Below are 26,136 nucleotides of genomic sequence, written 5' to 3'. Positions count from 1 at the left end.
ATACGTTTCCCACCAATGTAAATGTTGCCGAACGCTCCCTTTATAATAAGCTGCGATTCTATTTATCTAAATATATTTTCCGTCTGTTTTTGTGACCCTTAGTGTTAAACAAATTTTGTGCTTATGTATAAATATATTTTTCGCTATATAACATTTTGTAAAATATAATTTATATCATATGAAACATTCGGCACATTATAAAGGGAGGTTCCGTTTAGTCTATTCGGTACGTGTGCACTTAATACTAGGGTCGACTCGACTCGTCTTACAGCTAAGTGGAATAAAGTAAATACGCTACTCGTATGTATAATGTATACCTAAATATGTAACTACATAATTGCGAGGTGGCACTAGCTATCTGCATACTGGCTTAACTTGGCCGGCCGGGCGTTGCGACTTTTTAAAGCAGTTTAAGAGACGTGTTTCTGTAACAGATATTGAGTTAATTCGGGATAATTTCTGGATTTGCTAGAAGATAAAATATAAACGTAATAAACTTATTTGCTATAAAAATATGGATGTAAACAGAATGCGAGTGTCACTGGTGTTCATAAAGTCGCAACGTCGGCCGGCCGCTCAACACTCAAGGCTCGGGAGAGCGACTTAAATAAGAATACAATAATAATGTTAATATAAAAACAACGGCTGTGCCCAATTGTACTAAGTTAAAATACCGTTCAAAACATTCGCCAACACCTGACACTATGTACTGGGATATCGAATATCAACATTTTTTTGGCTCTAATTTTTTTTTTGTTTATTTTTTTATAAAATATACAACACCAGTTTCCGGTGTGTTTGTCCTTTAGATAAATTCTGAAAGAGAAAACATTGCGGGTACTGTGATTGTACCGCCACGTACCGTCTTCCAACGCTTCGTCCAAACCATACGTCAGCAATATCTACATATTTGTACAATTTGAGTTACTTCGTTCAGTCTTATCTAAAGGGCAAATGCGAGTTAACCTCAAAATAAGAACCTTATTTTCCATTAAAGCTAATTTAACGACCAGGAGAAGGTCCACATTGGGAATTAAATAATTTATAAATTACGCCTCCCCGCTCAGGGGCTCAATAAATAACATTACTTTTTATATAAAAATTTGGTGTTAACTCAGTCAGGCAATAATATACAGGTCCCATTACGTTATCTTTTTATTTCGGGCGCGGCAGAAGCGTTTATAATATGAAAAACTAATATATTACAGGAAGAGCTACCGACTTTTGAAGCAAATAATCTGCTAGTAGAAATATACACAAAACATTATTTAATCTTAACGTCAACACAATTCAATGTTATGTTGGATAAGAGATGCATTAAATTTATTAATTTATATATATTAATGAAACTCATTCAACATTTGAAAGGTTATCTATTCCAGAAATAAATTTCACAAAACACTACTATCGCTATCGTATAAAAAGCTATTATTTTACTCAGGGATTATTGACTAATATCAAAACTCGGCAGCTCTCATAGGAAGTTATTAGAACACATGAGACTAGTCAAATTGCTTCTGTCGGAATGTCAACTGTTAGTTGTTCACAATATATTTGTTACTTTATTCTAGGCTCCGATAAATAAAACATCGTTCAAATCCAGTAGTTCGTTACCTTCTTAAATATTACAATTTTAAATTGAAGAAAAATTTGTGCAAATTCAACAACTTTTTTAACTTTTTTTTATTTTTTAATGCGAAGTTTGAACTATTGGATTTAAAACCGGATCGGTATCGGTAAGGCCAAACGGTATCGTAATAAAAACTAAAACGAAACATATCAACAGAAAACTGAAGAAAATTCACAAATTCACTTTTTTCTATTTTAAGTAAAATTTTAAAGTGTAGTGTGAAATAACAAGACGCCAACGGCTAAAATATAAGTTTTTTTTTTATTTTTCCTTGTATGGTTTACAATTTGGTTCTTGCCCAAATTTCTTTAGAGGAGGAAATTAATTATCTATAAAGGATCTTATGTTGTTTATATGAAAGTTTAAATTTCAATCAGCATTCCGTGTTAGTCAGCAAATAGTCTAGCGATCTTGTTATTTAAAACTATACCTATTTCTTAAGGAAATAACACACATTATTGAATGAAAATAATGAATTGTTCTAGTATAACCTAGTTGTGCCCGATACGGACAGACGAGTATGCGGATAAACATGTATTTGCACTAAACTTTATACTCTATTCAATTACAGTTAATTCTAAGTGTCAGTTTTATATATCAATATGTATATTTGATTACTATTTAACGTCTGGCATGCTGTATAACATACGTGTATAACATACGTGTATAACAGCTTGTATAATATAAATTTTAATTCTGAACTTTTCTAAATCTTCGGCACTGTTGTATTTTGTAAAAAGATCAAGTATTGAAATAAAACATTTCTATTGAATAATCGGTATATTTTTTAAATTTTAAACGTGTATAAAAGAGAGAAATATATATACGAATGAGTATAAAACCGTGTTCACAGCACACCAGACTGTATATGAAACTTGCAAATATCAACAACTTACAATAAACGCATAACCAGTCCTACGCTACGTTGTAACATCTGAATATGAAAAGAAATCTGTTTCGTCTCGCTTTGAACACATAATTACGTAAACTATCGTATACCTGAGCCTGTTCTTTATATGCGGGTTGTCTGCGAGCGAATCGACCGCCATTTTATAAAATTTTGTTACTTTACTAACCCATACAGATTAGTGAGGGTACTTAGTAACTTTTGTTCTGGTCCTTCGAGCCGGAAACTTTTGATTTCCCGAATTATTAGTCTTCTGCGCCCAAAATTAATAGTAGCTTTCAGCTCTACCATTACTTTGAGCATTCCATGAAACCATGGCAAATTTGCAAAAGGTAAAGACTAAAGAGTAAGTATAATTAAATATTTTGTAATATGTATTGGCTTGAAACAAGGCATTTCTCTAATTAGTATAAAATACTACACAAGAAACAGCGATGTCTGTGAAACAGCGATCGATTCGCTCGTGACGACCCTCCTAAATAAAGAAAAATTATCGTTCAAATCACATTCGAACTATCGGGTCTAACCCAAAAACATTTAAAATTAATTGCAAAATTAGAATTAAATTAAATGAATAAAGCTCAAAATAGGAAACAATTGTATTTCCTTCATTCGTTTTTATTTTGATAAGCGAATAACCAAAATAATGTTTAGTAATTAAAAAAAAAAATAATTAAAATACTAAACGTATACAATAAAATAACTCGCGTCATACGCTCGCAAAGGAACTTCGAACTTAATCGTGGTAAAATATAACGTACACACAAATTATACACAAATTAAATTATATAAAATTGAATCAAGGTGGTACGAGAAATCTTTGAGGTAAGATTAAATCGCTAATGCCTTAAACGCCTACGTTTTAATATAAAGGGCAAGCTCAGGATTTTATTGGTTAGTGGACTGCTTTCATTTATATGAAACCTAACTTCAGTTCAGTAAAATTTAAAATATTTCATTGTTAAATAATTTTTTGGGGAAAATCTGTATATTTTTGATAGATTTCGAATATAAATGAATAGCAGTGAACTGTAGAAGTGAATGGTATTGCAGTGTACCCTAACTCGAACACAATAGGTAGTAGGGGCGTAACTGTGGGTACTTATTTAGGCCTCACTCACAACCGCGGCTTTGCTGACTGCAACATACAATACTTTTACAATTTGTTATACATATATATAGGGAAATTAATACTTATTTTTCTCAATTTGAACGTGTTTGTAATTTATTTGTGTTGCGTTTCACTGGGATATTAATTTGAACCGTATAAATAATATTTCATATAATCTCTGTTCCGTATTTTATTTTATTCAATTCTTGAACGTCATATTGTATCTTGCAGTCAATATTTTTTTTTATTTATTTTTTATTTATTTACTATATAATGTAATTTTTATATTTATATTTTGAATATTGTAACAACCCTCACCAATATTTGAACCGAGCTAATTTTTATCAGCGATACAACATTTAAAAATTTCATATCAAAAATATTGAAAATGAGAATTTTTATAGATCGACCAGAATCTCCGACGATATCTTATTATTTTATTGTTTATATTCGATTATTCATTAATTTTGTCATATTTTTAACGACGACTATACACGTCATGCGTATTTAAACTATTAATCAATATATTTTTTCTATTTCAAACAGATCGAATCGTCTAAAATTTGTTTAAGACGGAATTATTCTAACACACCTTCGATTCTGGCCGAGCTATACTATGTATTACGAAAAATATTTTTTTTTTACTAATTTTATTATTATTATTTAATAAAAATCCTACATCTTGGAAGCGCGTTATTGGCTAAGAGAAAACGATCCCCACTAAGAATATTTTTGATATAAAATCGAAGAATAAATACATATTATATAGAAGTAGCTAAATTGTATAAACACCATGAAAGCAAATACGGGTGAATTTAGTATATAATAATCTTTTTACAAATATATAACAAACGCGACGTACAACATGTAAATCGAGATAAATATAGTTCAAAATGATGCCGTCCCGTGTATAATCTGTGCTTAGAGAGAGATGGCATGATTTTGTCTCCCTTTCCTTGCTACGAGTATAATACAAGTGTATATTTATTTATTTATAACAACGTATCGCTACGTCGGAAGCAAGCGACGTGGGTGTAACGGGATAACCATGTCAACAAATTTAACACCGTATTCATATATACCTAAAGTCGATTTTATTAAAAAACATTTCATTGATCTACTCTTTGCTAATTATTTTAATTTGCTTTAACATTATATTCGTCAAATATTTCATAAAATAGTAAATCGGTAAACGGTTAATTTGTATGATCTCTATTTACAAGAGCATAGAGTTGCTTTTCAATCAAATATTTTTTCAATAAGATTCAACAAATACATAGATTTTTTTAATATTGCTTATGAATACGAAAGTACGTAACCTGACAAAAGAAACTTAACAGTACAATAGAAAACAGAAAATAAACAGTAACGATCAACAGAAGCGGGATTAAAAAAAAAGAAATGTTTGCAGTAAGTAAACAAAAATCATTGACGTCGTGTCGAACAAAATTTCGTTTTGTATATAATATTAATAATATATATTTTAATAATATCAAAGACCGCTCAAGCCACGGATTCTGTCACACATTGGCAGTACAAACTATTGTCTCACAATAGCCTATGAAAATATCTCGACGTCACAATCATTGTGATGCACAACTTACTCGTATAATTATATATGGGACATGAACCGCATCGATTATACATATTATACAATTTAATTCATAACATAGGAAAGTAAGCTATAGTTTTTCTCACGTTGAGCTATTCGAACAGCCTTATTTAATCAGACGATATGCGGCGATGACAGTGAACAAAAATACGGTATTGACTCGACAGTCAAACTGGGATAAATGTAATTGTAACTGACATGACAGTTTCTGAAACTTTCCCGTGTCACAAATCGAATGAACGCTCGATAGTTCGCCGTCGCGTCCTGCAAGCCCGAAACTTTGTACATTAGCGTCACTCACTCTTGTATACTGGTATACGCGGTGTATACCCGGTGTATACCGTGTACACTCGCGGTATAACTGCGGTACACACGCGGCGAGCGGGAAGCGTCCGGTGGGCGGTAGCGTGCGTGCTTCGTACTTTTAATTCTCTAGCACTGGCTATATCTGGAATAGAAAATTTAATTGTTATTTACAAATATATTACGTGACACTGGTACTTCGATTCGACTTGTGGTATTATCCTTAGTTGGAATCACTTAAACTGTAGATTTATAAATACCTGATTCGACTGAATCCCCCTTATATTCCGGTGGAGTCGTTTAGTCGTTTACTACGTATAGTCGTTTATATACGGCTGGTGTATATAGCCACGCAGTACGCGCGTGAACGGCGCTGTATGTAGCTGGGTAGAGCTGGTCTACATCTATACCTTCGACTCTATTGTATGTAGAGCGGCGGGGCACCTGGCTATAGATCTTCTATCCTCCATCTATTGTAATAAGCTCTGTTGTATGTAGAGCGGCTTCTATTATGGTAGAGTCAACTGCATGTAGAGCAGCGGGCGTACCTGATTCGAACCGCTGTCCCCTCTCTATTGTTGTAGAGTCTATTGTACGTAGAGCACTAGAGTCTACGTACATAGAGCGCTAGAGTCTACGTACGTAGAGCACTAGAGTCTACGTACATAGAGCGCTAGAGTCTACGTACGTAGAGCGCTAGAGTCTACGTACGTAGAGCGGTAGAGCGGTAGAGCGGTAGAGCGCGCACCTGGCTAGAGCGCGTCGGCGGCGAACTTCTCGCTGCGGCGGAAGTCGATCTGCGTGTAGAGGCGGTGCGGCAGCGCGGCGGGCGGCGTGCGCGGCTCCAGGTCCAGCGCGGCGTAGTGCAGCCGGCCCGGCCCGCCGCCCGGCCCGCCGCCCGACCCGCCGCCCGACCCGCCGCCCGACCCGCTCGACCCCGACCCCACCACCGTCGAACACGTGCTCGACGACTCTGCAAGAGAACGCACGATATAAGATATTACTAACAATATATTGGGTGGATATCATCGTGAATAGCAATGTGATAGAATTCAACTATACAATAAACAACAGTAAATTGCACACTGAATATATTATGTTGTGATGTGGAAAAAAAATACCATTGGATAATGGATATAATAAAATTCAATTTAGGTACCATAAAAAAAACTTGGAGGACCAAAAAATCAGACACGCATAGACTGAAAACAAATTTACTAATATCATTTTAAAATAACAAAATTTCATATAATAATAGAAATTCTTCTTATTATTTATTAACAATACAACAAACAACTTTTTAGATTTAATCAATAGAACATAAAAACAGCTCACCCCTGTGCTCGTCAAGTCTGGCAGTCTTATTGTTGTTCAAGTTGTCCGGCCTCGCCAGCGTCACGTACTGCGGCGAGGAGGACACCTCGCACCGGGCCGGTTCCCTCTCGGGGCTCTTCCTCCCCTCCTCCGAGATCTCGCGCACGGTGCTGAGCGCGTGGCTGTCGTCCAGCTCGGGGGGAGATGCGGGGGAGTCGGGCGAGAATGGGAAGATCGTTTGTGACCCGTGGGGGGTACGAGGTTCGCGTATTCGACGGATTTCTGCAATTTGGAAGAAAAAAAAATTAATTTATATTAGGATTATGTTTCAATTCTGACGGTAGTTTACAGCAACTGCTCATTAGGAGAAGTAGATTCAACAAGTATGATATCACTCTTTTGTGCTTTAAAATGAAATATATAAATAAAATACCTAACAGGACATTATCGCAATCACTATTGACACTTAATTTTGCACCAAAAGGTAATTTAGTGCAGGTGTAAAATTTTACATAGAAGTCTAGAATTTATAAAAAAATATTTATATTAAAGATTTTTTTATAGCAATAATATCTATTAAATAACAAAAAAGTACCAGGCGACGATGACACAGCAGGCGGTGGGCGCGGGTTCGCAATGGCTATCGGCCTGGTGGGAACTCTATTATTCCTCCCGTAGCTCATCTCCACATAACCATCAGGCGCGGGGGTTGCGGGGGTGGAGGCGAGGGGTGCGGGGGAGGGCGGTTCTCCAGGCCGCATCTCCACGTAGCCCGCGTTGCGCGGTGACATGTCTACGTATTCGTCAATGTTTGGTTTCGATTTAGGTGTCTCGGAGAAGCCCGCGGCGGGCGGCGTGCGCGCTACTATCACCTGTGAAAACGAACACGTCATAATATGAAGTTAGTAGCATTGAATAAAAATGATATAGTATATTTTTTAAGTAATGTTATTATCGATTTATATAAATTATGAGTGTATTCAATATTGATACACTAATAACTTTTAACGATAAAATGACTGATATATAATCTATATAAACGTATTTTCGATATTTGTCCCATGTTATTAGTAGCACAAAAGCCACACAGCACTAATGCGTGCTATACTACAATTATGTACAAAAATACAAAATACTAAAATACGAGCGTGTTCTATAATATGTACCATTATGACTACGCAAAATGCTAGTATGTATAGCTTATATACCTTGGGCTGAGGCGAGTTGGCCGAGAAGTCGATTTCCATCAAATCATCAGTGGATGCCCTGTGCGGGTGCGGCGGGTGGGGGTGGGGGTGGGGGTGGGGGTGGGGGTGCAGCGCGGGGCGGCGGCGCGCGCCCGCACTGTACGCGCGCAGCCGCGCCGGCTCGCACCGCTCGCGCGCCGGCCGCGACCCCACGCTGTATGCGCGGGTCGACCGCTCCTCCGCTATGTGGGAGGTGGCCGGCTCCAGTTGGTACTCGCTGTGGATGGGGTGTGTTTTAGTGTGATACGCCATATACAGGGTTAGTTTTCAATGACCGGCCAAATTTTCAGAAATGGTTCAGAATCGATAACATTTTAGATCTAATGAAAAAAAAACGTTTTTTTTTATTAGATTTCATTCCTGTCCGCCACTAAAAAGCGAACGTGTGGACATTACACAAGCACAATTCAGTTCAACAACCTAGATAGGTAGAAGTTAGCACACACATAAATTTGGCGATGCGCGCACGCATACAAGTCCATTGATTCTGCAAGAAATTTTTAAGACATTTTCAAATGAATGCTAATATTTTTATTTTATTTTATTCGACAATAATGTTGCAAATGTACCTTTGGTTTAATGACAATAATGTTGCAAATATATCTAGGTCTTAATTTTATATTTTGGCTGGTCATTGAAAACTAACCCTGTATAAGTACATACACAATATTGATACTCTATTAGATGTGCATTGTGCATGTTGTGTTCACTAATTTGAAAAATTACACCGTGAATGTAGATACATTTAAGAGAAGATCCTCTTAAATGATTCTGTGTATGTCTACCTGTTAATTTCAAGTTGTGAAGCAAATAATAATAAAAAAATTACACACTTCGACCTGTAACAAAAATCTAATCTTTCAAGTGCAGTAAAATTCATTGGTTATTTACAGAAACAAAACATGATTGAGTTTAACAACTATACTAACTGACAACTATAATAACTGCACTGTTATAAGTGGTTTTCTGATATTGTGAACATTTATTATATTTAATAGAACAGGGATAGAAACAGAAAAGCATAACTAAATAATATTTAGTTTTATAGTATTCAAATGGTTTAAAAATGGGCTGAAATTGCAGGTTCATATCCCACCCAGTGATTATTTTTTTTTTTTATATTCTCTAAAAATTTATACAACTATTTAAAAAAAATCGGATAAAATGTAAGTAGCTGAATTTTGACAAATTATATGCTTAATCGATTTCAAAATGACCAAGATACAAACATCCACCAATCTACCCGCATTTCCCCCAACCAATATCATACTCAATTACCTGAAGCGCGGGTCGAATCGGTCCTGAACTATTATAAGTTGTTTTCTAATATTTTGGACATGTATCATTCATATTTAACAGAACTTTGTAAAGAAACAAATGGAAAAGTATTACTATCATCATTTTTTTTATTAACAATTTAAATTAAATTCTTTTTGAATCAAAAAACAAACCCACTAATCTACCCGCATTTCCCCCAACTAATGGCATAGTCAGTTACCTGAAGCGCGGGTCAGTGGAGGGCGTGCCGCTGCAGACGGAAGAGGAGGAGGAGGGGTGGGCGGGCGCCATGGGCAGGTAGCCGTCCGCGCCCTCCGCCCCGCCCTCCTCCACGCCCAGCGACGACGTGCGCGAGTGCGCCACCGAGCCCGTGCGCATGCTGTACAAATTAGACAAAACATAACACACATTGAAAAAAAAAAATTAACTTCAACAAACTAAACGAGCCACCGGTAATTAGCGCGACAGCCCCTTATCACGTTGGTAAATGAGCCTAAGTAGCGTCAACAAATATCATCTAAAAAACTTGAGCGCTGTCAAGGGACATCCGGATGGACCGAAGTGTTAAGTTAGAGAGAGACAGACAGAGAACCACGCGCACGCCGCACGGCTTACAACTCAAGCAAAAAGTGTCGTGACAACTTTTCGTAAGAATTTTTTCCGTCTACTAAGCCCCTATTTCCGTCTAGCCCCCCTTTCACAACGCGCGATAAGGAACTTCGTTCCAAAATTTTTTTACGTAGACATTAAAAAAATATATCATTTTTACTTTTGTGATCAAAAACAATGCAACAGATACAACTACCTCAAGAATTAACTAAATGAAAATAGTCCGTCAAATCTTCTTGCTTTTCGTTTCATAAATTTGAAAACATTATTATCGAAGAGCTATGAAATGAAATAAAGATTTACATCTGAAAAAATAAAAACATTACTATAACTCTAGAACTTACCTCATAAAGTCTCTTGGCAAAATGTCACAACAGTCTGGTTCTTCAGGTATTCGCGGTGTTCTGTACCATTCTGATAATGAGTCGATGTCGTCTCGTGATGAAGCCAATCCTGATAATGGGAAAGCGTATAAAAATTGTTATAGCGTGTTTGTTGCATTATGACTTAAATACCTTGAAAAAAAAAATTCTAAAAATAATAATTGCTTAATTTTACACCGTATAAAATTTACTTGGAGCACGATTGCAGCCCTACCATAAATTCAAACTTCTTTATATGTATATGTTCATACGACCAACTAAAAATAGTGCATTACATAATCATTAAGAATTAAGCAATTAATAACTAACAATACAGCATTTAAAATTATATAAAAAAAAACCATAAATACTCGCACATTGACAAAGTAAACATGGAAAATTTCCCCGTCAAAACATAATTTTTAAATTTTAATTTATATCTCCACCTACCGTCAACAACATCAGCGTGCCTTGGCGGCGCTCTATCCGACTCGAAGGACGAGCAGGCGCGCGACGGCATCGTCTCGCAGCGGTTGCGCAGCGTGCTCACGTCTGTGAACAATGCGCTGTTGTGATTGGCTGATTTGTTTTATGCGTTCCGTTTTACGCGGAACGATTTGTTTTTTTTTGTTTAATATTTTTAACAATGCTTCCTGTTTTTAAAGGTAGATAAGATAAATAAATTAGTGTAAGTAAATCTTTTTCTTATAATTATAATACTTACACTTTTTCTGTTTAAAGGCGCATGCAAAAAAGCTAGTACTATATATTTTAAGAATATACAGATTCATTTAAGCGCTATTTAATATTTTTTTATTTATCAAAAATTGTTTAGTTACAAATACAGCGAAAATGTAATATTTTAGTTATATTTGTATTAAATATATATTTATATTAAAGGGACAGGAAGCATAGCCGTTGAATTTTATTGCATATTTCTACTTTTTAAATATACCTAAATAATAATCAAGGGATAAAATATAATAACATAGCATAACCAAATATTTGCGAAAATAAAGCATAAAGACGACATACACGACTAACAAAACGAAAAAGGCAAAACCAAGACACATGCAGCACATTCCAAGCGTCCGCAAACAAACTGTCGATAAACAACTGGAAAACGATAAACAAAAGAGCCGTCCAACGCGTTCCGACGGTGTGGAGTGAGCCGTGTTAGTGGGCGATGCGATGTCGTTAGTCGAAGCGGATACATACTCTTGGTATGCGCGGGCGAGAGCTTGGCGAGGCGCGCGCCCGTGCTGGCGCGGCGGCTCCAGGGGCCGCGCTTGTCGGGCCGCTCGGGCCGCTCGGGGCGCTCGGGCCGCTCGGGCCGCTCGAGCCGCGCGGGCGCCGCGAGCGCCTTCTCGAGGATGGCGCGCTCCAGCTCGTCGCCCGTGAGCGGCGCCGAGCGCGTGCGCTCGTGCACTATGCGCAGCGGCTCCGCGTACGAGCAGCCCGCGGGCAGCGACGCCGTGCGCGCGTGTTTTATGAGCCGCGCGGGCCGCTCCTGCTTTTCGGGCGTTAGTGTGTTATTCGGCGGTTGGTTTTCGGCTGCGGAAGACAATGAGAAGCGACACGTAAACGATTGGCACCAAGCGTCACCCGGTGCGATGGTTGTTATTCGTGAACGGACTATGGTACTAGCTGTGTCGACGCGAGCGAACCCAATTGATGCATTGGGTTTCTATGTTATTAACGATGTAAAAATTGTGTACCTTTACGGGTATTTAAAATAACAAAAAATAAGGTAAAAACAGTACCATGGCCCTAAGTATGTGATTATAATACAGACACAAAGATACAGCAAGTTTGTATTTAAAAATGGTATCTCAATTATTTCTTATTCATTTCTAATTTTCAGTAAGTATCATAAAATGGTGAATTAATATTATTTATTAAATAAGGTTTCATGTTATAACTTTCTAAACCTTGCCATATCTTCGTATGTATAATAGCGAATTCATGATGATCACACAGGACGTTACAAGAGGTCGGTGCGACCAAACCATCACCGATCCATGCACACAATAATCATTCTTCTTACAACGCAATAAAGTTCACAATAAAAAGTTCTTAACAAACCTGGATCTAACAACAGTTTTTCACTTCGCATATTATATAATTAATTCGCCGTAATTTTAAAGTTCATATAATTAATAATAAATACATATATACAGTATACATGTAAGTAGGATATATTAAAATAAATAAATGTTCAATTCCGTATGTTTTATTATATATTTTTATTTTTGATTTATAAATATGTACAACAAAGGATTAGTTTAATGCGGTCAAATCCATCAACGCCATCTTCTCACATAGAACATGCTAGAAATCATATTATACCTATTTGTTATTGTTTTCATTCCTGAACTTTAGCACTTAGCGCAGTCAATTTACTTCTTCTGAATGCGAATGATGATCCATTTATGATACTAAGAGTTATTACCACAAAACTTTGCGATTCAAAAACACCACATGTAATGAAACTAAAAGCATAGTCGTCTCGATATTTCCATGTTACGATCATCCGATTGAATGTTAACAAATCCCATAAAACATATGAACGAATGAATGATGAATGGTTATATAAATGACAAGTGTTTACAGCGATGATTTCCATTCTCTGCTCACAACTGATACCAAGCTGAATGAACGAACGAGATGAATGATGATCTGTTCTGAATGAGTGTTATAGCCAACATTCCAAGGGGAAGCCGAGACATTCTCTGCGCGATGGACAACCGATGAATGAAACGTTTTGTGTGCTCGGATGATATGCTTGTGTGGTTGAATAAAAATTTATACGGTAACTGAAATATGTTTTGTCATTCGTTGTTCTGTAGTTTGTAACATTTAAAGAGTATATTATTGTAATATTTATTCATTTCATAACATAATAAAGTTGTTAAATTTTAAGACTACATTTCATTACATAATAATTTTAGAAAATTGTAACGAAACTTGAGGCAAATAAAAAAATCACACAAATGTGTGATTATTTTTTTTTAATAATAAATATTTATTTATTTATATATAACCATTTATTGTACCACACCATTTAACATTACAATGTTCAGTAATGTAAAATATTTGTATAGATGCGATTAAATAATAAATTTCATTTATTTTTTAAGTAAATTATTATTATTTTTTTTGCGAGAAGTAAGAAAACTTAAGTAAAACTTAAAAAGTTGTGAGAAGTGAGAAGTAAGATAAGAAAACGTAAACATGTGAATTCAAGGAAACAACGAAACAACAAAACATTCATCAACAATCAAGTAACTAGCACACAAGACAAGAAGTAAAGTACCAGGCTGTCATAAACACAAAGAGCACAGAGCAGAGCACTGTCCCCTAAAAGGCCTAGCCTAGCCCCCCCAAGTACCAGGCTACCATAAACACGCGAGAGCACAGATCCGAGCACACAAAGCCAACAAGGGGGCGTGGTAGTGCGTACCGTTGGCGAGCGCGAGCGCGGGGGCGAGCGCGGCCGAGTCGTCGATGGAGTGTTCCGCGGACGCGCACACGCACTGCCGTATGCACGCGCCCACGCACAGGCCCTTGTCTGCAAACGCGTCACATGACACGATATGTTCACTACGCTTATATGATAGCTGATCTTTTTCTATAGAGTAAGCAAAGTGCACTCTGTGAGCCACTATCTATACATCCATGTTTGTACTTTTTTTTAAATAATCTGGTGTAGTCTATTTTAGATACCAGTCACTTTGAGTGGTATTCTATATCATATTTTTTACAGTTTTAGTAAACTAGCCTCTGCGTTTTCAAGCATAATACGGCTTTTAATTGCATTTTTATCACTTTAATTAAATGAAATAGTAATTATTGATTTAAAAATAGCTGTTTGCCCTCAACACTGAGCTCTCGCATGAGGAATCCTTTATTATTGAATTCCAATACAATTGTAATAAGGTCTAACTTGCATCGTATAAGGATATTAAAATATTTTCTTAGTTCTGATCCTTTTATTCAATTCATAAATTTCAAATCGAATTTAAATTGTCTTCTTCCATTAATTGGCCATTTACATAATTTCTAAATATACTAAATTATGTTGTAGACATATCGTGTCATTTCTTATAAACTTAACTTATTCATGTGCTACTTACATTGGATTACATGTGTACCTTACCTTACAAAATTGAACACAGTACTAAATGAAACTTGTAAATAAAATTGTTAGTTACATAAATGACAACTTCTTTAACATTTTCTTTACGATAATATTTTTTATATTCTATAGATGTTTTTTTTAGTTAAAAAAGTTGTCACAATTGCAAGCAATCTATTCTACTAAATTCTACTAAAAGTCAAAACTGTCTACAATCTACTTCAAAATGCAAACCTCTATGTGTGCTACTACATGATAACTAGACTACTAATTGTAAAATGCGTGAATATAATGAGATTTGGAATATTGGTGAATTAAATATTTGGGCAAGTTATCGTATATAAATTACTTGTAATTAAAAATAATGACCGAGTTCAAACAAAGAGTTAAATGACGAGAGACGAGACGAAAAGAAGACCTCATATCACGAATAACGTATAGCTTAGTTTACAATGTAATTTATTATCGACTGTATGTTCTTGTTAATAGAGACGATTTTCCAAACACGTTTGCGAACACGTAATGTCCCAAGGACTTATTATACGGACAAATTAAATAGAGATTTTTTCCAAAGCATACCATTGTATAGTCCAGCTCTTCCACTTTTGCCATCGGAGTAGGTCTGTCTCCTCGCGGGCAGTGGATTCGAACCCTCTAGTAAAAGTGAACTTTTTCCCGGAACTACAATGTGGTCCTTTTCGTTTTCCGTCTCTTTCGCACAGTTCCTCATAGCGCTGGAAAAAAAATATATTTTTGATATCGATCCCAAAGAAGAACAGCTTCATTGTGAAGCCTGTTGCTGAAACATCGCAAAGTCAAACATGGGCAATAACATTTAAAAGATAGCCTCATAAAAAATGAAAACTTAGAAAAATTCGTTTTAATTAAAAGTTGGCTACTTAAGTTATATTTTTATCTTTACAGACTGAACAAATTAATTTATAGAATTAATTATAAAAACTTACTTATTAATTAAAATCTTTATCATTCACTCTCAGAAATGTTTTTAACTAGAATATTGTATTCGTAGCTAAGAATTCACTTCTGTATAAACTGTGTAAATAGATGTAAGCTGGAAGAGACTATTCTCCACAACATAGGGAATCCTAGTGTGGAGATTATTGCATTGTATTATCTACAAAATGTTTATGTAACAATAAAGATTTTTGTATTTTTTTTTTTGTATTATGACATTGACGAAAACTTATTCACAATTTTTTAACTTCAGCCTTCTATACAATTTTGTTTCTCACTACAACTCCCATAAAACTGGTTACTAACTGATATATAGTGGAGTGCATGCTCTGCGCAATGTTGGAGTCATCTGAGTGCATCCACAGTTCTCCAGCTCCGGTGGCGGTCTGCCGACCCACCTCCATGTAGAAGAAGCACTCTGAATCACCGCACCTGTAAAGCGTCAATATGTCTGCTATAATTATCACGCTTCTTGGACATCTGAATTATAGAAAAAAAAATTCTAAATCAGCTACAAAATTATATTATAAGTACGGGAGTTTAGTTATCATCTCACCAGCAGAAAGCCCTACATTGCTGATTGAGATAGTTATTTTATGCTGGGTCAAAACGAGGTTGAGATGTTTGCAAATAGATTAATAACTAAAAATCTGTCATGCATTATTTAATGCCTTTAGAGAGAAATTATTGTCGTTTTAAACTGTTCAGATGGTCCTAAAAACTCAAGCTCTAATATTATTTACACAACAGTATATTTTAAGCAATACACTTAAATTGCAGAAAAACGTTACAAAGTAACGTTATGTTAATATATTCTATTCTCAGATAAAAATATGGAATTAATAATATGTGGCTAAGAATATATTTTTAGCATTTCATTTGCGCTTTTTATTACTATTATCTTAATGTCATAAAGCAAGGTTTTACCTAGAATTTATATAAAAATAGTTTATAGCGTGGTATTGTTATCATAATACATTTTATAACAGTAGATTTGTTATAGTTCAAGGCTTAAACGGAGACTAAAAATATGGTAGGTATTTTATGACATTATTCCATGAATAAAATATGTTTACAAACGATTCTATTATTATATAAATGCATCGGAGTATGATTCATCACTTCCAGTGCCAATTATATTGTTTACTAGTCGCTGCGATAATTACAAGTCTGAGTAAAAAAACACGTCGACGAGGAAGTCGTTTTCGAAAAATAAATGTCTGTTCGCTAAACAAACACGCTAAAAATAAAACATCATCTCGCACAAACAGGTAAACACAAGACAGAAATGCATTCATTTTCCCTATTAATCCAGATCTTTTGAATGACCTAAAACAGTTTGCAGTTCCCTAATATTGTTAACGCCGAGCTTTGTTAACCGACTGAGCTTTCAATTTGCTAACAATATAACTAACGTGGAACTCTGCAAGTAAATATTTATGATATCAGGAGCAGGCTTGAGCTATTGAACCATTTTCGTGAATTCAACAGCTAGATTGATATTTCTTTGATTTTTGCTTTCTATGGAAATTACAAACTAAGGTTTTTTTTTTTCATCGATAATGGTAGTCTACGCATATAAATCTTCTAAGATGAAGCTTTAAATGAATGACTGATATATTCATTTAATCATTTTTTTTTTTGTTTTCGGAGCTTTATTATAATTTCGTTAAATATAGGTGTAAAAATACTATCGTCGTTACCCAACAGTGCCTGTTAAACATTTGAAATATTTTTTCATAGATCAAGCATTGAAACCGCTTGCGCATATCTAGACTTAAATTCGACTGTAGAGTTCTTGAACCTATCAATCTTTGACAATTTTTATTGAATGCATACGCGTCCATCACTCCTAAAAATATCTACATCATTAATATGACATGTAAATATATTGTATTGATGTCATCGAGCGAAAATACAAATGGTCAATGGAGTAAGTAGACTATTTTGAATAGAGATTGACTGTTGAGTGCGGTCAGGGATATTTATGCCCTAACTTATTACAGTGGTCGAATTTATAGCTGTAGGTATCCGAACCTTTAACCTCCCCTAGGTAATCCAAATCCGCAGCATTTCCTCAATTAAGAAAATATCGCATCATATGCGTTTACAATCCATCAACTACCAAATCATGAAAAATGCTATATACGTAAGGGTTTTCCAAGCTTTCAATTTTTATCATCAATTCGTAAGGATAACGTAACAAACTTGTATTGAAATTCTGAGAAGGAAATACCACTTATGTACGAATAATTTTTTTTTTCCATTCGTAAATCTGACACAGACATTGAACTAGATAAATAAAATAGCAGTTGCTGGAAAAAGCGAAATACACGTGTAGTTTTATTCTGTTATTTTTTAACTTATGTGAGCTTTAGTAATCACCTTTGTTAAAAAAATAGAGCTATACCTTGTTGCAAATTCTAAGAAAAGGTTATTTTTATTTGTCATAGTATTTCCACAAAAATGATAAGTGATAAGTGATTTCACAACAAATCTAAAATGACGAAATCAAAATATACCTACTCAAAAGAAATGTCTGAATCCTGATCGTCTCAAGAAAAGAATAGGAATTACGGATATCTCTCCACGTGCAGAAAGCTATCCTGCATGCATTACCCATTTAAACCTGGTTGCATATCATCCATGAATACAGGCCAAAGACAAAGCATGCTAAACCTACCTCCTGATATTCTTCAGCGAGTACTCCACCCTCTCGGGAATGCCCAGGTCGCTGATGATGTTGTTCTGGCTCTTGATCTTGACCAGTGTCAGCGTCTTGTCGGTGAGACAGAGGTTGTAAAGCCCCTGAATGTTTTTGGACGCACCCAAACCTTTCTTCTGCACGTTTACTTGCCACACGTGCTCTGTAAAGGATTTTATGAAATAAACGCTTCTATATTTAGAGCTTACGTATATACATATTTAAATTATGTGTATAAAAAGTGTTTATAGCAATACATGAGTATTCAAATCTAAAAATATATTATCAAAAAAACTATTACATATTTTTGTTTACGTTGTTTCATCATCTCCATACCTAAATTAATTATTATTCTCTGATTTTTCTGTATAGATCTTCTCGTTTTTATCATATCGATTTCTAATAAATTCATCATATTTTTGTTTTTATTTTTATAGCAATGCAATTTTTATAGTTCCTGTATAGTTTTGCGTGATGTTCAATCAGACCAACAGATACGCACCTTGGCATTAGTTTTGTTGTCTTGCTTTCACATGCACATATATTATCCCTTAATTATATTCTAATTTTAGGTGTGACATGTGGAAATCGCACCCACTTACTTAATAGGTTCCACGCATGCGACTTTATTAACCAAATATTTCCTTCTTATCGTCTTAATTAATTGTGTATTATTAGTATAATATTTCGTTTTTGTTTTGTGACTTTGTTTGTTTAGAATACATAAGTTTATAAATAAAGGAAATGTTAAAATCTTATTAATTTAAATATCACTTATCAATTTCCAATAAAAGTAATGCGTACATTTTATCAATTTCGAGTTTCCTCGAGAGGAAGTAAAATGATAAATATGAAAAATTAATTAATTGATAAGGAAAACGCGAAATGTGCGCTGTGAATTGTGATATCTTTAGAAATGTAATCTGATCTAGTCCAGTGTAAATAAAGCGAAATAATAAGGAAAGTCGCTATTGTGTAATTGGATTAAATAACTTTGATACTAGATTGTTTGGGAGGTTTAGTTCTATTCTTCATTAAGAGGGTAATGACTAATGAGGGTCAGGACTCAGGCGTTTTGTTTTATTCAGAACATAGTGATGTATTTTTAATTATTATTATCTATATTTCTTAGTGAATGTTAGAATATTTTATTGAGGTATTTACATAATATCAATTTATCATTTTGTTATTTATAAAATAGAGCTGAGAAAATTAATTTAAACTTCAAACAACGTACGTATATGATTGGAATTGTTAAATGTATTGCAATATATTTAGCAATAGCTTTACTTCAGCCTAGGAAACTGTAAAGTTTAATTCAAATTGGCTCAGTAGCTACGTAACCAAAATTGTTATATGAAGTTAATCGACATACAGTTATTTACCTAAAGTCCGGCTAAATTTTTAGCTCTATCCAACGCTAAATGTTTGCCTTATGCCGTTACGTCACAACAATACAAGTGCTATAAACTGAAGAGTAAAGAGTCGGTTATATATGGGGAATAACCCCTACTTTATAACAATAATATTATACAAACAGCCTCATAGGATAAAATAATAATAGCCAAGGCAAACTTAATTTAAAATCATTACTTATCGCCGGGCCTTTCCCACATTCGTGGAAATATTAGGCAATGCGGACATTATAATCATTTCTATAAGTAATACCGAATACGGTATATATATTAATATTACGGTATATATTTATTTATTTATTTTTGGCCGTATGTTTCGCACAAATATAATATTATGTTGAAGATTAAATAGCTATTCTCAACCTGAGGCATCCAGTATAATTTGTTATTGTTCTCCCAAAAACACTATTTTTATTATGCATTTATCAAGAAATAAAATATTTAATTTTAATAGGATCCCCTATGCAAAACTACAACAACTACTCCTTCTTAGAACTATGATATTCATTTTGATCTCAAACTAAAATTAATGCTTACTAGGTATAAGCAGTACTTATGCGTTTTGACCAACAACCTTATTATTGTACACTAGCGGTCCGCCCCGGCTTCGTTCGTGGTACATATTTCGCAATAAAGGGTAGGTAGCCTATGTTCTTTCTCAGGGTCTTAAGATTGTCTGTGCCAAATTTCATCAAAATCGGTCCAGTAGTTTATGCGTGAAAACCATACATACATACATAATTACAAACCTTTCCACTTTATAATATTAGTATAGATATATATATATATAATGTTGTACTAACTGAAGGTTTTTAATTGCCTAGAGGCAATACTGACACACATTACATCTAAATTAGTTCAGCCTTTACTGAAGTTGTTGACAACAACCAATTGGCATTTCCATAATTTGCATAAATTGTGATAATTATAAAAAAACAGATCAAAACTAATCAACAAAAGAACTAATCATTATATTAAACATCTATTGTCTCGCAGCAATGTGCATTAACACACTGAGGGCCAGTTACACAATTTCTAGATACATTCTTAAGCTTAATTGCACTAATCAAAAATAAATATAATGTTTGAAATATATCTTAAACAGTTTCATCACTATCAGTGATATAAACAAATGATGAAACTGGCCCTAAAATTTGCGATTTCTGAATTTGATCCCAAGACAAATAACTTCTTCAAATTTATTTATTTATTTATAGCCTTTATTGCCAATATTTCAGGTTAAATTTTTACTTAAAACTAAAATTAAATTGCATTGTGGGTGTTGGCGTGTCCTTGTGACACAAGGGCCTCTTCCAACTTCTTCCACTCGCCACGTTCTTTCGCCTTCCGTAACCATAGCGGCCCCGCCACTCTCCTTATTTCATCTGACCATCTTTTTCGTTGTCTTCCTCTTTTTCTATTAGCATCTACTCTGGGAGTCCATTCAGTAATTACCCTTGTCCATCGGTTTCCCTTTTCTCTGAGCATATGCCACCCACCTCCATTTAAGAACCTTTGTCTTTTTCACAACATCTTCTATTTTCGTTATATTTCTTATGTCTAAAGCTCTTTTTCTATGTTTTTTTGTATAACCCATTATGCTCCTCTCCATTGCTCTTTGGCATGTTACCAATTTTGTGTCATGTTTTTTTGTTTTAGCCCAAGTTTGGCAACCATAGGTTAATATTGGCAAAATGCAGGTATTGAATAGTCTTCTTTTAATTGTGATAACTATTATATTGTGTATTTTTAAATATTTCTTTCAGCGACCAGTATCTCTTCCAAGAATGAGCAACCCGTCTCTCAATTTCATGTTCCATTTGGTCGGTGAAAGCTATTATTTGGCCTAAATAAATATAAGAATTGACATATTCGATTAACTTATCTTCTATTTTAATTGGGGTTCGCACTCTATTTGCTATATTTTTGGTTTTTCCATAGTTAATTGATGGATGAATGGGACTATCAATTAACTTCTTCAAATAACACATGTTAAATATACACTATTTGCTTTATTTGCAAAGGCAACGGCTTTCATAACGACAAATACGTAAATACAAATAAACAAAGCCAACGTCAAATAATAACATAATATCAAATAATAATCAATAAACTATTGACCCATGTTATTTTCAATTAAACTTGTTTATTTACATATTGCAAAGTAATCAATTATATTGTAAAGGAATGTTGTTGTTGTAAATTTATTGCTATCATTTCGTCTTAGTGTTCCATAAGCACATATCTAGAATATGACCTAGAAATAAATAAATACTAACACTAACACTAACACAATTCTATTGGGCACAACTTTGAGGAAGTTATGTCAATAAAAAAGTGCACAACAAGTTGAGAACCTACTGACATTTTTGGCGCCAAAAATAGACAATTTTACAAATTCTGTTGGCATGAATACTTTTAAAAATGTAACAAAAATAAGTTAAAATCCAATTAAAAACAAAACAGGATTATGTTTATTGCCTTTGTGATTTATTCAAATATTATAATTAGATCTTTACTAACTAGTAAACAAAACTTTTAAAATGTTCCATCCATGTTTATTCATAAATTTTCTGATAGTATGTATCGGGTCATGATAATTTTTCTTTTAGTGAAGTCTCGTGTCCCCGTAGTGGGGTAAGGGGCAGATGCATTATGCATACATCTGTTTCACTGATCGATTTTCTTTAGGGACAAGTAGGTGATCAGCCTTCTGTATCCTACCAGACCGAGACATATTTTTTTTTCTTCGTCTCCACTGGAAATCGAACCCAGGACCCCTTGGTTCTACGCTCACGCGTCAACCACTGTGCCAAGAAGGCGGTCATTTTCACATTTTTCTTTTGATACCTTTTAATTAATTAAACTAAGAACATGATAAATGTTATTACATTATTAAAGCCACAAATACGTCAATAATTATAAAATTTATAGGTAACATTGGTCTAAACTGTGAACCAAAATATGTAACCAATTCTAATTTTTAATATAGAGAAATTATAAACTTTGCTGTTATGTACTTAAATAAAGCTATACGATTAACACACTAACTATATAAAAACACATGTTAAAAAACATCTAGAATGGAATTAAGTACTTAATAAAATATACTTTAAAACAATTAAAGTTGTAAGTAATTCTTACTGTAAAGTCACACAAAATCAAACAAGTGAAAAATGTATACAGTACTACATTGTTTTACTCCTCACTATAATATAATATTTCCATAGAAGTAACCCATTTGATCTATTGGTGGCAATCCATTAATTATATTTGATTGATCATAGAGCATGTTTACATGTTGTGACAGCACAATAGTAAGGTCAACGACATGGCTATTCATTTTTTGGGAGTGAATCAATCTAACATGTGTAGACCGACCATATAACACTTCAAGTTCATTAACACTGATTATAAATGAAAACTGTTTGAAATTATGTGTAATTCTTGCAACATGTTATGAAATATTTTATGTTTAGTGTTTTGCTCTTACATTAATAAATATTAGCGTACAGTTTCTGTTATGTTATGTATAATATTTATTGGATTATATTTTATAGGTTTTATTATTAACTCTTAATTAATAAGAAAATAATAAGTTTACTATATATACCGATTATATTGTTATAAATCAACAAGTAACTGTTTCAGAATATAGTGCATTTTAAGAACATTTTAAGATATTATTCATATTTAGACATAACCATTTCATCTCAACATATTTAATTTTGAAAATTATAAGTGAACTAATAATTGTTTATAAAATAGGCCAGGTATTTCAAATTTAAAATAATTAGAAACTTTTTATAAAGAAACTAGCTTACCGCCCGCGGCTTCGCCTGCTTTCTCTAAAACGATTTGAAATTTAAACTATCCTATCTCTCAAGTTGGATCGAACTGCACATGGTGTGCGAATTTTATTATAATCGGTTATGTGGTTTAGGAGTCCATTGAAGACAAACATTGTGACACGAGATTTTTATATATTAAGATTACATATATTGCAGTATGTTGGCTAATGGGCCACAAGCGTCACGAAGAATTCTCCAAAAACTATTTGTCTAAATATGCAGCACTATTTCTAAGTTTTCCTTATTTATTTTAAAACAAATTAATGTTTGGTATTTAATGTTTTCATATAATAATAATATAATATCAAAATACATATTTAATTACAATATATAACTCTTTTTTATAAAAAGGCAATCATTTCCATCATTATAATATTATGTATGCAACATTTATATCTAAAACAATTGCTATTTTTTTTTTTTTTTTTGTTAAATAATATTATAAATTACTTTTTTATTAATTTCCTTTTCCCTTTTCCTTCATTAAAAAGAACTGAACTGCTTGTTGTTCATATATTAATAATGATAAGAATAGAATGAATTTATCATTTGTAAGTAAATGTTAATGAGAAAATTAAAAACCTACAGTTGAACTGTTTTGAAACTTTGAATACTTTATATTATATTATAATGTTTATATTATTCCTTTATGATATCTCTTAATTAGTTTTATTAGCTTAACTACTTGGCATGTTTTAAATAATGTTTATTTTCTTATTAGAAAAATTTTCATTCAGGAATGTTTATTTTATGACACACAAATGTAAGTGTAAACTATTTAGTTAATATTATCACGAACCAAAACAAATAAGTTTGTTTACATAAAAACATATTGCAAAGAGTACTTACGGATTGGGTGTAATAGTTCTTCACTGGCATCATCATTGCGAAACAGCTTAAGGATTGCGGCTAACCAGCTGTGTAGATCCTGCTCGTTCTCCGCTACTATACACAACTGTTCCTCTCGGGTAAACAATGCAATCACATGCTTCTGTTTCAAGTCCAGTCGTCTGGTTATGTTGTAGCAACTCTTCAAGGGCAGCACGCGGCGTGGTGGCGCGCCGGAACGAAACTTCTTCTCGGACTCGTAATACTCCAGCCTGGCTGAACTGTCCGCTGTTTCTGCACGCAGCACGAAATATTTTTTCTTCATCGTCTTCAACTTTCGAAGGTGGCCCTGACGCACTATGGCGCCACCTTCCGATATCGCAGCCATGTCAGCACCTCCGCATCAGCACTGGCACGATGACGAATAACCTTGAAGTTGTTTACGAACACTGATGAAAGTCACTAGTCGTAGTCGACGCGACTAAAAATACGTACTATCTCTTTTCAATAGTGCGTAAATAGTAAAGCGCTCGACAAATCGAACAGCGTAACTAATCCGTGTTCGGTCTAGTCCAACTGGCGCCATATGACTGCTTATTTTCAACTACAGCGATCTCCGAATGAGATAACGGCAATTACTTCGCAGCAATGCGGTGCAAATATCAAAATACAAACAACAAACACTTTTCAATCCATAATTTGGTACGCTCGCTATTACACTCGGTCATTCACAGATACTCGAGTTTAGAAAGAGATAAAACCATTCATAGTAAACGTAATCTGCACGCCCTTCCGTTGGTACGCAGGGCATGGAAGTCACGCCGTAGTCATGCCTTGGAACGAAATCAAAACAATCACTTTTATGAGCTTTACAGCACAAACACAATCCGTCCGAACTTGGTAAATACTAGAATCAAATTACACAAAAATGGATGAATGTTTTGCACTTGATTTACAAAGCTCTTGTATTTGCGCGTCGTTTTTTATTGGTTCGTCGCTATTGCGTGTCATTTTTCGAACGACGATTACGAGAAAAATAGTGCCGTATAAATTGGATACGCGTACTAGAGATTTATTGCTATAATATTTTGCGGACGGAAAGATCTTTTTGCCGAGGTTAACTCAGAGCATTAAGTTGGTTTAATGCTCTAAGCCTTAGAGTCTAATGCCTCCTCCACACTACTCGCGAAGTTGAACGAGGTTAGACGAATAGAATAGTGTAGAGAGGCACTTCGGCTTACTTCGTCCAACTTTACCTCGCCTCGCCCGACTTCCGTTTGTTGTCGGTTTTTGCGCCCGAGTCAAAGGGCACGAAGTTACCTGAAGTTCGTTCTGAATATGATCGTATGCGCTCCTCGCGAAGTTGAACGAGTGTGTAGTGTAGCACCGCGGACTTCAGTCAACTTCGGCCGAGTACTTCGCCGAGGAACTTCGCGAGTAGTGTGGAGGAGGCATAAGGGCTAACTAGAAATATTGTTTCACAATATCTTTCATTATTATTTAATAAAAATAAAAAGAGGAAGCGTTTGTTAGTTTATAGGTTTATTTGTAAAATGATTATATTATTAGAAGACAGTGAAATAATCTTAGCCATTATTTATTAACATGAACGACTACATTATCTTTTTTAATATATATAAATCTCGTGTCACAATGTTTGTCTTCAATGGACTCCTAAACCACTTAACCGATTATAATAAAATTCGCACACCATGTGCAGTTCGATCCAACTTGAGTGATAGGATAGTTTAAATTTCAAATCGTTTTAGAGAAAGCGGGCGAAGCCGCGGGCGGTAAGCTAGTATTATAATAATTACTATCAAACACAAAAATATTATTTCAATTATTCGAA

General features: G+C 34.4%; 1 protein-coding gene across 1 annotated transcript; it reads right to left on the bottom strand.

Annotated features, from left to right (window-relative positions):
* Window positions 1–1,822: 1,822 nt before the first annotated feature.
* Window positions 1,823–25,289, bottom strand: LOC123697735 (insulin receptor substrate 2). The gene is made up of 14 exons (XM_045644269.1): window positions 24,306–25,289; window positions 18,170–18,353; window positions 15,793–15,918; window positions 15,091–15,245; window positions 13,837–13,944; window positions 11,592–11,927; window positions 10,824–10,925; window positions 10,356–10,464; window positions 9,623–9,781; window positions 8,086–8,341; window positions 7,473–7,749; window positions 6,875–7,159; window positions 6,312–6,440; window positions 1,823–5,708 (listed from the first exon to the last, which is right to left on the bottom strand). The coding sequence occupies exons 1-13, from the start codon at window positions 24,670–24,672 to the stop codon at window positions 6,316–6,318; spliced, it is 2,589 nt and encodes an 862-aa protein (XP_045500225.1). The 5' UTR covers window positions 24,673–25,289; the 3' UTR covers window positions 1,823–5,708; window positions 6,312–6,315.
* Between the last annotated feature and the right edge of the window lie 847 nt (window positions 25,290–26,136).

Source organism: Colias croceus, chromosome 15, assembly GCF_905220415.1.
Source record: "Colias croceus chromosome 15, ilColCroc2.1".
NCBI classification, from domain to species: domain Eukaryota; kingdom Metazoa; phylum Arthropoda; class Insecta; order Lepidoptera; family Pieridae; genus Colias; species Colias croceus.
Note: the sequence above shows the minus strand (reverse complement) of the source record. Positions and strands in the feature narration are given on the sequence as shown.

Excerpts from the sequence above, each read along its gene's own strand:
- LOC123697735 (XM_045644269.1), bottom strand. The coding sequence starts at position 24,672 with ATGGCTGCGATATCGGAAGGTGGCGCCATAGTGCGTCAGGGCCACCTT. Across the intron at positions 10,926-11,591 it reads CTCGCCCGCGCATACCAAGA|ACGTGAGCACGCTGCGCAAC; the intron begins GTATGTATCCGC and ends CATTGTTCACAG. Across the intron at positions 7,750-8,085 it reads CCAACTCGCCTCAGCCCAAG|GTGATAGTAGCGCGCACGCC; the intron begins GTATATAAGCTA and ends TCGTTTTCACAG.